General features: G+C 40.2%; 1 protein-coding gene across 1 annotated transcript in view; it reads right to left on the reverse strand.

The window, feature by feature from the left end:
• Positions 1–15,615, reverse strand: part of CWC27 (CWC27 spliceosome associated cyclophilin) — a 93,356-nt gene that overhangs the window by 2,411 nt on the left and 75,330 nt on the right. Inside the window, exon 13 of the mRNA XM_088528476.1 lies at positions 11,828–11,931. Coding sequence (XP_088384602.1) covers positions 11,828–11,931 — 104 coding nt within the window. The remainder of the gene's footprint in view (positions 1–11,827; positions 11,932–15,615) is intronic.

The raw sequence follows: 15,615 nt of genomic DNA on the forward strand, positions 1-15,615 counted from the left end.
TCCCCATGGGATATCCATTTTGTATTTATCTAGATGGTTAAACAGACTTCAGATTATTTTCAGAAAAGAGCTTCAAATTATTTCCTTCTATAAGGAACACAGGAAATATCAAATAAATATTTCCATGTGAATTAATTGAATTTATAATCATTTTAATCAAGGTCCTCCTACAAAACCCTTCTCTTGTGCCACTAAACCTTGCACTTCTGCAAAAAAACAGGCTAAGGATTTTCCTGTTTTCCTTCACAGCTCTCTTCCCTCCTCCCTGCTCAGGGCATCGGGGGCAGTGGGACGGGCCCAGCCACCCGTGCGGTGCCCAACGCTCTGCCCTCAGGCCCTGCAGCTCGTGCTTGCCACCACGTTTCACACTAATACACGACTTGAAAATATAGCTTTTTTTTTTATTATTTCTTCAAATTTAAAGGACGGAAAGTATTGATTCTCATATATGAGATTCCAGAAAAAAAAAAAAGTTTTGCAACTTAATATTTTTGCTGAAAATTATTTTTAATCAAACAACTTGCCAAACTAGAATTCTGGGCTAAGAATCCAGATGTGCAAATTTTAGAAGAAAAAAAATTTTAGAAGAAAAATAGAAGGAAGATTTTAGAAGAAAAAATAACCACAAAACTCTCTGCTTAACTTTTTAATTACCAGGGATGGCAACAGGGCCATGTCCTGCCTGTGCTGCAACTCAGAACTGGCAATCTGAGCATGAATTTATAGCTGGGGAGGGCTCACTTGTGTCCTGCCCCCCATATCACACAGTGAACAATCAGTATCACGCTGGGTAACTGCTGCTCTGCACCAGCTAATGGGAGAGCACCTAGACCCCGGCCCTGCCCTTCTTCCCTCAGTGCTTTGGAGGATTGGTCAGCACTTGTCTCCCTGTTGCATTCCAAAAATTAAATGTTTCCATACAGTTGACTGTGAGACACCTGAACTCATTTAAGTTGCTTTTGAGAAGGACACAGAGCTGCTTTCAAGGGCAGTCAGACACTCACCTGTTGGCTGCTGTGCTCAGGAGAGGGTTTTGGCAGCCCCGCGGGCACCGGCCGCTTTAGTGAGCTGCCTGACTGCCTTCTAGGAGGCAGCACGTGGGAGCACGCTGGCTGCAACTGACCCTAAAACAACCCGTAGCACACTGAAATCCTGCAGGAATTACTACAGTGTGATTAAGATGGGTGTCCAGTAGTTCAGCCCAGGCCAAACCTAAGAAGATTCCATGACCAGGCTTGGTAACTGCGGAGCGAAGACCAAACCCCCGGCCGGCGCTTGCCAGGCAGACTCCAGCACTTGGCTCAGGAGATCCATCGTGTTCCCCTGAACTACTCCAGCGCGGCGGCACCTGTAAGGCAAGAGACGCCGCGCGCCAGCGCGATGTGCGAGTCCCGCGCTGCCTCTGAGCCGCGCGCCAGGAAGGCAGCACGAGCGCGAGGTGGTGCCAGCACTGCTGGGCCTGCCCGGACCCGCAAGGCAGCGCCAGCCAACGGACTCCCCACTCTCGCCACGAGCAAGGAAGCACTACGGGTAATTTGCACTGGGGAAGAAGGTTCCCACCCGAACAGCCGCTGAGCTCTGCGATGCCCGGGCACCAGGACGCAGCTCTGCATGACACCGGGCTCCAGCTGCACGTCACTGACACACGCTAAGCACGCAGCACGTACAGACAGGACAGCTACATTTGCACCCAGAACCTGCACCAAAATCACATGCTGCTTCTAAGGTCAGATGAAATGAACTTAAGTAAACAGATTGCTTCAAAATTTATACTACCAGAATTTTGAATTTTTTTGCTATATTTTATGAGGATTATTGATTCTTTCCATCAGGATGTTTAAAACAGTCAAAGGGGAAACTACTATGTATGAAATGAAATTCAGTGCTTTCTCCTGTGTTGCTACAGGTTGTCTAAAAGAGAAGAAAGAAAAATGGTAGAAAACAATATGGGTCACTGCTTCTTTTGAGTTGGGTTTAACACCACTTGCAGGTAATGTGCTACCTTCTTTGCAGTTACGAGCAATGCCCAATATACTTAAGAAACACACTAACCTCAATATGCTTGAACATGCAGAGAAGTACTCAGCTATTGCTTTCGTTAAATTGCATTCTGTCTGCAACTCACATTTTCCTGCAAATACTGTGAATGGATATGTTAAACTATAAATATCAACATAGAAAATGTTACAATGTTTTCCTTCCTTCTCCCTCATGACACATAGGTGGTAGATAGAAACGGAGCTTGTGAACAGATGAGAAAACAGATGAGTCAATGCACAGATCAAAGCAATGAGCTCTCTCTCCCAAGGGAAAAAGTGTTAGCTGTTCTGGAAGAATGACTCACTGGCACTCGGTCCCCTTTCAGCACAGTAGCGGGTGGCACAGGAAGAGGAGACAGGGGAGCAACAGAGTCACCAAAAAGAAAAACAAATGGAACAGGTAAAGAATTCAAAAAAGCTCAGAACGGGAAACAAAAAAAAAAAAAAAACAGAGAGAGATAAACCAAAATGCAAATACAATGAAGAAAACCTCAAACAACAAAAACAAGCAAAAATTTTAAATTGAGGCAAGAGAACAAGAGTAAGAATGAAACAAAAAAGAATTCCAAACCCATAAAACAAGGAGGAACTTAAAGGCAGAAATAAGTTCATAAAATCCAATCTGGTTTCCACTGTTCCTCTGAAGTCTCTTATCTCAGGCTGCCTTCACTGCTCCTTCCATAGCAGAAGCCAAGACTTTTACAAGTAATTGTTTACATACAAACCAAAACAAGAGAGGAAACATGTTTATGTCTCTCCATAGTCAGACTAAGTCAACTTCATAAGTATTTAATTCTACATCAAGAATTTAATGTTTCAGTGAACATGGTATCTGTTTACGAATATGGAATGTAGACTGAAATGTAAGAATCAATATGATATTCCCTTTTAACTGCTGCTATAAATGCCGCTTAACTCATTTTACCCCCTGCAAAAATATAAATACGCTTGCAAATACTTTTCATTTCTGCCTGACCTGAAAGCTGTATTCTCAAACTTCTGGAGCAATGAATCCTAGTAGGCTACTTCATATCAATATTCAGAGGGTGGGCACAATTAATATGTTGCTGCTGCTGACGTATGGAGCAGAAACCACCTCATTTCTATGGAGAAAAACAGATAAAAATCTAATTAAAAATATCCTATAAAGTCAGACTGTAGACTTTAGTTAACCTTGACTAGTCCTTTGAAATGTATTAGAAAAAAAGAGAGAATGAACAAACTGGCTTGAGTCTTCAGAATATGCAACAAGCTGGGGGTCCTCTGAAGTCCTCAAATCAATCGTATATATTTTAATCTTGGTGTAGGTCTACAGCATAAAATGATCAGAGCAGAACTTTTGTAGATATTTCTAACATTACTTTCTTGAAATGACTTATTCAAATGCCATTTATTTGCAAGTAACTGTCTAAGGGAAAAATCAACTTAACTACAAAAAAAAGGTTGTCCAATGTAAAAATTACATTAAGAGTGGGGAAAGCTTTACTGGTTTTGTTGTAGTACTAGAATCAGAAGTATGTCATACGAAGATGACTATGCTTTTCAGTAATTAAATATTTTTCCGCACAAAATTCAGTTATCCTGTTTCTAAGTTCTTTCTATTCAGGAGCAGTTCCCATGAACAGTATCGTCTTACCCTCTTCACAAAAAGACATTGAACAGCTTCATGAAGGAAGCTGGGTGCTTTAAATAGCCAGCTGCTCCTGGTGGCGGAGGTTGGTACGGAGCTGCGTGATGCAAACTCCAGATGTTTTTCCAGACAGCTCACCAGCACAGAAGAATTTTACATGGCATTTACTAGAAGAACATGGGAAGGGCCCTACAGGAGCAGCCCCATGAGTCACCTCGTGCCCCGCACTGGCGGCTGCTCGAGCCGTATCAGAGGCCCTAGGACACCGAGCTTTTGGACACCGTCCCTCTCCTCTCGCCTCTCCTCACCTCTCGTCTCCTCTCCTCTCCCCGCTTCCGTCGCTGAGGGAGATGCTGTTGGGGCGCTAACGAGTCCGTGTAGATGAGAGGAAGCCTAAGCCAGCAATTAAAGGTTTAGCAGATTAGTCCTTTATCCTTCATGAGGCTAGGTTGGCAAGGAAAAAAAAAAAAAAAACCACCGAAAACAACAACAACAAAAAAAACCCAGAATCCAAACAAGGTTTCCAGACAGTAAATGAAATACTAGATATCCCTTGAGTAAAGCATGGATCATCTCTGAATGTAAGTCAAACAGTAGTTGAAGGCCCAGACGCCTGGTCCAAATAAACTTAGACATGGAGGAATTAACAAAAAAATAAACAAGAGCCCCTCCCCACGTGCCCTGGGTTTCTCCATCATGCAAGACAGCTAGAGGCAGTGAGTGTGTGTGCAAATCTCCCTTCCGGCACCACTGAGGAACACGTTGCGGAGCAGCGGCTGGTGTGTCAGGTTTGACCCTCGCAGCGGAGCTGCGGAGGGCGAAGATGGAGTGGAAAAAAGCCTTACAGAAGGCGCCTTCTCTTCTGCCTTTAAACTTCTGTGGTAGCGCTCAGACCCAAACAAACACTTTTCTTTTTTTGGCAAACAGAAGGGAGCCCCCTCTTTCCAATGTGTTTCTAATACAGACTGCTGGTATTCATTTATTCTTTTAAAGAACTCTGTAACAATCAAGTATTTTGTCAACTTCTTTTTTTTATGTAGTTGGGGAAATCAATGGCCTTAGCAGGAGAGACCTAATATAGAGCCAGTTTTTCCAGACTAGTGGAGGAACGCTGGCTCACATCGTGGCGGGAGGAGGGGAGCAAACATGGCTTTAATCCATCTTTGTGCCTCACTGGCATAAATTACAGCAGCACTTTTTCTTTCGCTCCCTAAGCTAGCACTGGCATGCGAAAAAGCTGCTGGGCTTGCAGCAGCTTACTGTGCTTGTCCCAGTTAAGCTCCTCTGAGTGAATATGCTGAGATCTTGGTGTTAATCTTGGGGAGGCCGTTTTTCATAATCATCTCTCTAAAGTATTAGGGCACTGGAGGAGACTGCATTTTAGAAAACATGTCCAAAGATTGTTAGCTTTATGAAAGAAATATTTTAGGTTTAACTTCCAAAGAGTTTCACGGTGCAAAGTTCAATAGCAGATGCTATGTTAAATGAGAAAGCCTGAAAATAAAATGTGGAGGACATTAATAAATTTGTGTAGATATTTTCAATGTGCATCACTGATTTACTTCTTAATATAAACAGACTCTTGCAATAAAAAACATGTGTGGTACACTTCAACATTTTCCTGATTTTAGAATTGCTGTTTTAATTAAAGTAATAGTAATAATAATAATGCTAACCTAATAATAATCTACAGGCATTTGAAAGGTAGTGCTTCAAAACTTTCAGACTTTCTGTCAGCCACAAAACTTTTTACTAGGAGAGTACAAAATAACCCAAGTACTGCATTCCCACCAAACTCCTCTCTGAAACCAATGCTAAATATCCTAAGAGAATTGCTCTTGTACTATCAACGAGAACATTTTTAAGGGTCGCAAAGGTCATAACTAATGACACTAGATAGAGAATACTTTTACTGAATACACAGATTTACTTTTTCCTTTTTTTCTGGAATAAAATATAATGGTTTCTACTGTAGCCGTGAAATAGCACGGAATGCCCTGGTAAAAAAGACTTAGCATTAGCACCCAACATTATCAGAAAATTCAATTGACTTCCTATCTTAAATGAGAGTTTAATCACAAATAACAGAGATGACAACAGTAATGCCGTTAGTACTTTCATAACATGCATATGAAACACAGTCTATTAAGCAAGATACAAAATGCCTTTTTGCTTGCAAAGACCTTTACTCCTATAAATTTTCACAATAACATTTTGACTATGGATTCAAAGGTATTTTCAGGCATTTCACTTTGATTAAAAACCTAAACACACCACCAGTAAAAATATCCTATTTTTCCTACACCTCAAATACTGCCCTTCATATAAATTAACCTAAACTCAGACTCTACAAAGGTGACCAATCATAACAGCATTTTCACCTGCAAAACACACGCCACCTCACTCCAACTTTCCATCTCACTCATTCTCTCTTGTCCCACAGCACACCTGAAAGCTGAATGAATTTATGTTACTTCATATCAAAGGAAATAGCCAAGTTCCAGAACCTGGACATCCTTCCAGGGGATACTTGACTGAATGAACTCATTTACACTTGTGAGTCACTTTAGTTACAGCTATGACAGTGCTGTATTGGGAAGAAAAATGCTGATCTCCTTAGAGATTAAGAAGCTGGTGGTTCACATCACACCTTTGACTTCACCCAGGAACCACTGCGATACTTCAGCTATCAAGCACTGAAGGAATCACTAAAGTTATTACAGAAATGAACCCTGCAGCCAGCTGGCGTGACTCCTGGTCAAATTCCAGATGGACGCAGAGCACGTTGCTGAGAGCAGACGCAGAGACCAGCACTGAGACTGAATCCAGAAGAAGAAACTATAAACTTATACACTGCTGCGAGTGCAGAAAAACATCACAGGTCCCCACGGTAATTTGGTATCTAAAAATCATGTGAGTTCTGCCTACTGCGCTGAATTGTGAACTCATGGAATCCATAATACATAAAAACCCTCTGGTGAGGGAAATGGACCTTCCATCAAAACCAAGCTGAAGGTGCAACAACTGTGTAAAACCACATTTATCAGGTGGTTTACCTTTATGGAAACAGGTTTCAAACAAGAAAGGAACATTGCAATATTTATCATATACCAATATATTTGTGATCTTGCTGTGTTTGCTCTCTACTAACTATTACTGCTTGCTTCAGCAGAGAACTTAATTTGTTTAGAAAAAGTTGAATCTTCAGTCTACAAAATATATCGTTGAGACTCTCTAACCCATGTGGCTTTCAAATACTAGAAGATATCATGAGCTTGGTTGCCTTTGTTTGTGATATATTTATTTTTTAGTGACATGGTGTGCTGCTCCTCAAGACTTGTGGGTAAGTTATTTATGACAATTAAGCTTTAAATTCCAGAATGGCACCAGGCTTGGTCTGAAAACATCTCATGAATTTTGTGTGAGAATGCATAATGAACACATAGAAATATTTTGTTACTCTGGTGAACTCTAAGGCAGGAAGATGATGGAAGAGGGGGGTGTTTCCACAAAAAAAAAAAAAAAAAAAAAGCCAGCTCTAAAATTGTGAAAGTTGTAAAACTGCTCACAGGCACAGAAATACTGAAGCATATCAACAGATCAAAGATGTTTGAGGAAGATTCCATTTAGTTTCAAAGATCAGACATAGAGAAAAGAAGACAAGCTGGAATTTTGGTTGAGGTTATGACAGGTGGATTTTCTTAGCAGAGAACATGTAATTTCCAAAGCGACCAATATTCCTTCTGGAAAACAGTAGTTTTCTTATGTTTTGTAAGGATGTAAGACTTGTGAAAATTATCTGGAGTACCTTACTTAAGGAGTATATATATCTGTAGTTTAATGTCAAACTAGGGAAAAAAAAAATTGGCAAGGTTGTTTTAGTTGAGACTTACTGGGGAAGAATACTCTTCCCAAACATATATAAAAAAACAAAGTCTTACAATGTTTTCAAAAAAGATCACAAAAAAGACCAAAAGACCAAGAGAGACACCAATATTTCAAAAAATCCACCACATTTTGGCAAACTGGAGTAGTAGCAAGAAAAACAGGTTACAATTCAAAACTGCAAGGACTGGATTTCAGAGACAGGTTAGACAAACGTGCCACGTGCTCTAGGTGACCCTGTGTGTGCAGTGGGCTTGGACTAGATGACCTCTACCTCTAGAGGTCCCTTCCAACCTTAAGCATTCTGTGATTCTGTGATTCATCAGAAAAAAAAAAAAAAAAAAAAAAAAAAGAGAGATCTGGGGCTTAGAAGTGACTGGAAGTGGGAATGGAAGAAACGATGACAAATGAAGTAATCCTTCCACTCAACACTGACCAAGTTTTAGATGAGTGCTGTATCTAGTCTTGGATTTCAGACTCTGGAAGAGAGATGACAGAAAAGAGAGATAATCCACTAAGAGAAACCTCAGGAAGAACAATCACAAATCAAGAAAGATGATGAAAGATTTTCTGAACCTCTGAGAAAAGACTGAAAATATTTTTTTTTATCCAACTGAAAGAAATGCTTTTATGATTATTTTCAAATGTGTTAAAAGGCAGTCTCAAGAAGGGACCGTGAACTGTCTTCCAAAACCTACTGTGGATTGAATGGAAAATATTTGGTCTCATATCACAAGAGAGACTAGATATTATGTATAAATATTCCATACCAGTAGGAATAGCTAAACACTAGAATAGATTGCCTGGAGAATTTCCATCATTGGACTGAAGGAACAAATTAGACAAGCATTAGAATAGCTGCAGGCCCAACCATCCCTTTTGGCTACGAAGAAGAATTTTCTTGCCCTTGGAGGTCCCCTTTGGGTCCCTTTCAGCTGTGATTCTGTGATTACTCAACACTCCTGGTGGCTGGAGAAATGAAAATGCTAATCAACTGCACCACCAGCAGTGGTGACTGCTAATTACCAGCAATATTTGATACCATGAAGAGAGGGGCCTTTCTTAAAGAACGTGTTACCTGGGAAAATGATTCACTTCTCAGACACAGAAGATCCAAAACTCTCCTCCTTGGACCAGATAATAAAAAGTACATTATTATATTGTTTAACTCATACTCATTTTTCACCAGACAGATGACAATCTGGAGTCCTAAAAGAAACCCAGTCTGATAAACCAAACCCTACCTTACTGTTCGGGATTACCCACCACCGCCTGCCAGTGCAGCATCCTTGGTGCATTCCTGTAAAATTCCTATGATAAGTACACATAGATGGCATTAGATATACTCTAGTGTTTCATTTGAGGTCATACTAGGCAGGGGATATGCCTTATCATACCATTTTTTAAATGGAAGAATTACTTGACCAGAGTGTGTTACAGAACTATGTATCATTCTTCTCCCATTTGAAGAGGAAGGTTTTGCAGTGATTGCCTCAGGAATTCAGTCTTTGAATATACTTGAAGCTCTCTGAATTTTTTCCGCTTCACAGCTGGATTCCCTCTATTGAAGCTGTTTTATGTTCTGTTCTCAGGATCTGCAGGATCTGCAGCTTCCTCTGCTGTGCATGGCACAGCCTTCACGAAGCAGAAGAAAATTCCTGCACCTGACTTCCCTGCATAGCCTGCAAACAAGTACAGGGCATCTAACAACCAAACAGCACTGAAGGCAGCTGACAAACTACAAAAGATGCCTGAGCAACAGCTCTCAACACAGGAACACCTCACCACAGGACCGGCTTCAATGACAGGCTCAGATGTGAACCTGCAACCACTACAGCCGTCTCAGGGGTACTTGGATATCCTGACAATTCACGTCTACTTGTTTGCAGACACTTTTCTTTAAGAATATCATTCCTGATATTACATACCATGTTTCTCAACATATTAGAAGCATTGCAAATACCATGCCTTCAGTTAAGTGTCCGTTTACAAAATTTGGGGTACTTCTGTTTTTGGTAGGGGAAACTGGATTTTGATTGATGCAGACAGATACGTATAAACACTGTCCCAAGGCAGCAGAATGTCTCAGCAAAGATCCTGGTATTTCATTTTAAAACTTTATCTTACGTATTTCTCTTCAGATTTCTCCACAACGCTTCCTCAGTTGCTTTGTTAGACAGTAAAATCTGGTAATAATTATCAAGCACCATACACACTGTTTACAATAGAGTCATATTTCTTTCTTCTTTTTTTTTTTTTTTGCATGAAAAGTAAAATGTTGCTGAAAAGTGCCCAAGCGCCTGCTATGTTCCATGCCAATATAGCAGCTCAGCCAAATATGCAGAGAAAAGTTTGCCAAATAAAAAAAAATAACAAATTGGTAATGGTTTCTATCTTGACAGAAAATGAAAATTATACCTCAATGTGTGGCCACTCATGTGGACACATAAAAATGTCTTAGAGGCAATCATTTTACCTCAGATAACACACCCTGACAACAGAGCAAAGCAAACTGGCTGCCTTTCACTTCCCATAAACTTAGCAACCATGACCTACAGAATGGGCTGCAGGAATTGCATAGTTTGCGTGCATCACAAATGCCTATGTAATTCACTAACATTATTTACTATAAAACACATACATTAGAATTATCATGTTTTGAGGAGTGAATTGAAATTAAGACGCAATGAATTTTTAATGTGAATTTGCAATTGTTATTTCAAACCATCCAATCCAAGACATGAAAAGAGCTTAAAAGAAAAATTATTATCCCAACATATAAAATTTACCTCTCCAAACCACTTCAGCAGTCCTTACCAGCTTTTAGAAGACTTCATTGTTTTGTTAATATTTTATGTGTTTGCTTCTGATTTCCCAAATATGTTATTTAGCTTCAATGTAAAGTCTTTAAAGAAAGACCAAGTCTCATTTGTCTGTAAATTGAGTGTGTACATTTACTACTCGGCAAAATTAATAATATGATCATGTTAATTGTTAGGCTCTTAGGTGATTTCACATTATTGTAAGCTTTCCAGTTAGTGCAATTTTGATTATAATGTTATTTTCTGAACAAAATTACAAGCAACATTCTGATTTCAAATGGTAACACTCTCCCCTCAGTGCAAGCTACACAGAGGGAAAAGAACTACTGCCACCAATTAGACGTCAACAGGTATTAAAGGAACAGCAAAGATGATGACTAAACTCTATGACTAGTTATATTATTGCGTCAATAAAATATCTGACACAAAGACCAGCTTCACAGATACGGAAAGGCTGCAGGTTTCTTGGAGGACTTCAGAAGCCCATTGGGACCACAGAATGACCTCAGTGTATCAGTAAACCAGAAGACCCCATGATCTATGCTCTGTGTTATCCCACTGTCCCAAAAGCTGAATGAGGCCTGAGAGCCTGAGAGCTAATCGAAGAAGACTAAGTGGCAGTGGGAAAACTAAAACTAAAGAAGCAGCCAAAGTAAATTTAGAATAGCAACAAATTATTAGTAAGAGCTATCCTGAAGGAGTAAGATTTAAAAACTATTTTTTCTGTTTTTAGAAACAAGATCCACAGCAATATTCTGATCTATCTGTAGAAATGGCCAATGAATATAAGCAAAGAATAAAAGCAAAGAATGCAAGGTTGTATTTCTTGTCAATCCAGATAATGGAGTTATCACAAACTAGAAAGAAAATCTAGAAATATGAACTACATTATTAAAATATTAAACTACCACACTCAACTCTTCTTAAGTGAAAACCAAAAATGATTTTGGTGAGATTTTAAAGCTATAAGAAATGCTCAGTTCTACCAGGTGAAAGAATAAAGGAAAAGATAAAGAATAAAAATCAATATGACAAATGATGATGACCTGTTTGATTTGCTGTCTGCTGTTTTGGAAGAATCACAAGATTTTTAATAACCCACTTGATAACACTTTATTTCATTGATGAAAATGAGAAGATATCTGCTAAAATTAAAGCAGACTACACTAATGCCCACACAGGGAAGAAAAAAATCCATTAGGTAGTCCTTATGGAAAAACTTAACTCCAGGAACTGCAAAGATGCAACCTTATTTACTCATAATGATGCCCTGATGGAAGACTAAGGCAAAGAGACAAGTAACTGAACGTGCTGCTAACAAGGGAAAATGGCAATAAATAGGTTAAAAGCAAAACAATAAAAAAGGCTTAACTAAACTGAGAGACAACTTGACTGCAAACAAACTAAAACTTAGGAAAGCTACTTTTCCTGATGAACTGAAAAAAACTTACCATCCCTCATCATTTTCCCCTTCAGGTTCAGAAACCTCATTTTCAGGAGTTTCTTCAATCGCTTGGGTTAACTTGGATTTAAAGCGGTCCAAAAGCGCTAATGTCTGAAATTAAATACATGGTTTTAGTGAAGGTATTTTTTTAAACAACAATATACACAATACCTCTAAATCTGTATTACTTTAAGAACAGTAGAAGGAGAAAAGAGATCTTTTCTGATCAGTTCAATTTCAGAGAAACGGCTTAGATAAAGAACCAGATGGACCAACCAATGCACATATTGGTTGAAAAAGGTTTAAATTTATCACACAGGTGAAAAGGTATGGCATGGAGACTATGGGCACAGCTCTGGTTCAGTGACTAGGAACTGGGACCGATTTTTTTGAACTGTGCTTACTAGACATGCAAAAGCATATTTGTCTATACATCATCCTAAATATTCCTGTTTTCTGCTTCTCCCTGCAACATTATTAATTCTCCAGGAAAAACAGCAGCAGCAACACAAGACCAAAAGCTCTTTAGAAAGTTTTTATTGTTAGTATATTAACAAATTTTAAGTTTACTCATTCTAATGGAATACAAGAAATCCTCGGTACAGAGGAATAATTACTGTGTCTATAAGTGCCTCTAGGGTCATCTACTGAGATCAAAATGCGCAGTCAAGAAACTTGCTGCTGCATGTACAGAATAAACTAGCTGATAAAAAAACTGCTTACCCCAAAAACAAATTTTACAGTTTGAAGTTGTTGTTTTATTCTAGTAAAACATTCCAAAGTATAAGCTACAGATGATTCAAGCTTACAAGACCTAGGTTGACTTTTATATACTGTAAAATGATCTTTTAAATTCTATGTTGATATTTAAAAGAAAAAAAAAGTCTTGTGTTGAATACAATTGAACCACTTAAACTGAGAACTGCTTCTGCTGCACACCTAAGCTCAGAGCAACGTGTATCTCATATTGTTTTCTGTGAATGACACTTCTAGAGCAAACCTCACCATGTCTCAAGTGCCACCTGAGCATCATGAAGTATGGCTTGTTTCTCCTCATCGCCCAAGAGGAGATTTAGATTACATGGGAATTATATCCCTAGGTCTTGTGATGGGACAGGGACTACAGGGCTCTCCCGAAAAAAACATAGACTGGAAGAATAATTTGCACAGACTATAGCTCGCTATTTTGCTGATATTTGAGATGTTCCTAGAAAGGAAAGTGTCAGGGAATAGATGCTTGTCTGAATTTATGTGGCAGACTATATTTGATCTGCAGGCGATAGCTTGGCCACCTATGCTGTAAAACACCTCTGTATAGCTGTTTAGTTTTGTTTGGTCAAGTTTTTCATATTTAAAAGAATAAAAATCAAATAAGAATAGAAAACAGAAATAGGAAATACCAGAAGTGTTCACTGGAGTCAAATTTCCTTCTGGGAGCAATCTTAACTTTAGGGTTTCCTGGCTTTTGAATTCTTTCAAAAACATATTTTAGCACTGCCAATAGTGGGTTTTGGAGATTTTTTGCATTTATTCTTTTTATTTCCTGTTTAATCTTCTGTTTAAGATCAGGGAGAGGAAAATTTCAAGAATATTTTGAGCCTGCATATCCTGCAAGTCCTATAGCTTTCCATACTACTGCAAACAAACCTCATACTCGCAGCATCTGAGATGGGAACCTTTGCCTAAGCCACCAGATGAGAACAAACTAACCTCTGCTTACACAAAATCCTGCCCAACCAAAGCCACATTCCATGTGTCCCGTCTGTTTTTGTCTGGTGCCACACTCCTGCATATACAGACCTGACTATAGGAATAACTTGGGAATATCTTAGTAGGTGTTTGTACAGTGGGTGGTTGGATGCCATCACGAAGACCACATTTCCTTATAAATTCATGCTGGTAATACTATAAGGTTAGGATTTCCAGTGCCTCTGTTCCTCTCCTCCCCTTTCTAACTCTTGTACAGGGGGAGGAAAACAGTATTGTGTTGCAGGAGCCAGTAGGAGAGACGTGCGGCAAAAAGAGGCTCTGCACAAGTGAAATGGATTACCAAGAACCAGATTAATTATTGCCTAGTAGCAGTTTTAAGTCCCCAGTGCAATTTGCCAACAGAGGCTTGGTACCCTTTGATTCAAAGTTAATGTGTTTTCGAGTTGTCAAAGTTTCCAAAAGCTTCTTAGTTTAAAGCTATGTGTATAAAGGTTTTTCAACCCCCTGCTTTGAAGTTATTAAGTCTCAAGTTTCCAAGCTCTTTCAGCTTCAGCAGTCGAACACGAACATCCTCACTGCTGAACTGACATTCTCCTACAAACATATCCATCAGATTTTAGATTAATGCTATTTCCACTTTCTTGGCAGTTTAATATATATTTAACAGGTCCGAACTTTGTTATATTAGAAAAAAACAAATATCTATATCAAACTTACCATTGCTTATACTTCCACACTAAAGTCTACATATACCCAAACTTACTTTGCCATACAAAATTAATTATATTTTAATTGTTTTTCTATAGTGCAGTTAGAAGCTTTTTTTTGTTGATTTCATAACACTCGAAGACAGGCATTAATTTAATCTCTTTAAAATATAATCATAGAATCATAGAATGCTTAGGGTTGGAAGGGACCTCTAGAGATCATCTAGTCCAACCCCCCTGCACACACAGGGTCACCTAGAGCACGTGGCACAGGACTGCGTCCAAGCGGGTTTGGAAGATCTCCAGAGAAGGAGACTCCACAACCTCTCTGGGCAGCCTGTTCCAGGGCTCTGTCACCCTCACTGTTAAAAAATGTTTCCTTAAGTTCCTGTGGAACTTTTGGTATTTCAGTTTGTGGCCATTACCTCTAGTTCTGTCAGTGGCCACCACTGAAAAGAAACCAGCACCATCCTCTGCACTGCCTCCCTTGAGGTACTTATAGACACTGCTCAGGTCCCCTCTCAGCCTTCTCTTCTCCAGGCTGAACAGGCCCAGCTCCCTCAGCCTCTCCTCATAGGGCAGATGTTCCAGGCCCCTGATCATCCTCGTAGCCCTGCGCTGGACTCTCCCCAGCAGCTCCACATCCCTCTTGTACTGTGGAGCCCAGAACTGGACACAATACTCCAGACGTGGCCTCACCAGGGCTGAGTAGAGGGGCAGGATCACCTCCCTCGACCTGCTGGAGACGCTCTTCTTAATGCACCCCAGGATCCCATTGGCCTTCTTGGGCACGAGGGCACACTGCTGCCTCATGGTCAACTTGTCATCCACCATGACACCCAGATCTTTCTCCGCAGAGCTGCTCTCCAGAAGGTCGGTCCCCAACCATGTACTTTTGTCTGGAGTTATTCCTCCCCAGGTGAAGAACCTTGCACTTGGCCTTGTTGAATTGCATGAGGTTTTTCACCGCCCAGCTGTCCAGTCTGTCCAGGTCCCTCTGGATGGCAGCGCAGCCCTCTGGGGTATCGGCTACTCCTTCCAGTTTTGTGTCATCAGCAAACTTGCTGAGGGAGCACTCTGTGCCTTCATCCAGGTCATTGATGAATAAATTGAACAGGACTGGGCCAAGGACTGACCCCTGGGGGACCCCGCTAGCTACAGGCCTCCAACTAGACTCTGCACCGCTGATCACCACTCTCTGGGCCCTGCCATCCAGCCAGTTCCTAATCCACCTCACTGTCCACTCATCTATCCCACATCTATTCCCAGTTGAAATGTAAAGTATACAGCTTTTTCAGCAGGCAGTCAAACTTCTGTCCCCATCTTATCTTACGGGAAAACTGCAAAGCCAAGACAAGCACTGTATGGAAATGCAACT

The sequence above is a fragment of the Tinamus guttatus genome, unplaced genomic scaffold (assembly GCF_059628265.1).
Source record: "Tinamus guttatus ecotype Peru unplaced genomic scaffold, ASM5962826v1 Tinamus_guttatus_pri_ptg000309l, whole genome shotgun sequence".
Lineage (NCBI taxonomy): Eukaryota > Metazoa > Chordata > Aves > Tinamiformes > Tinamidae > Tinamus > Tinamus guttatus.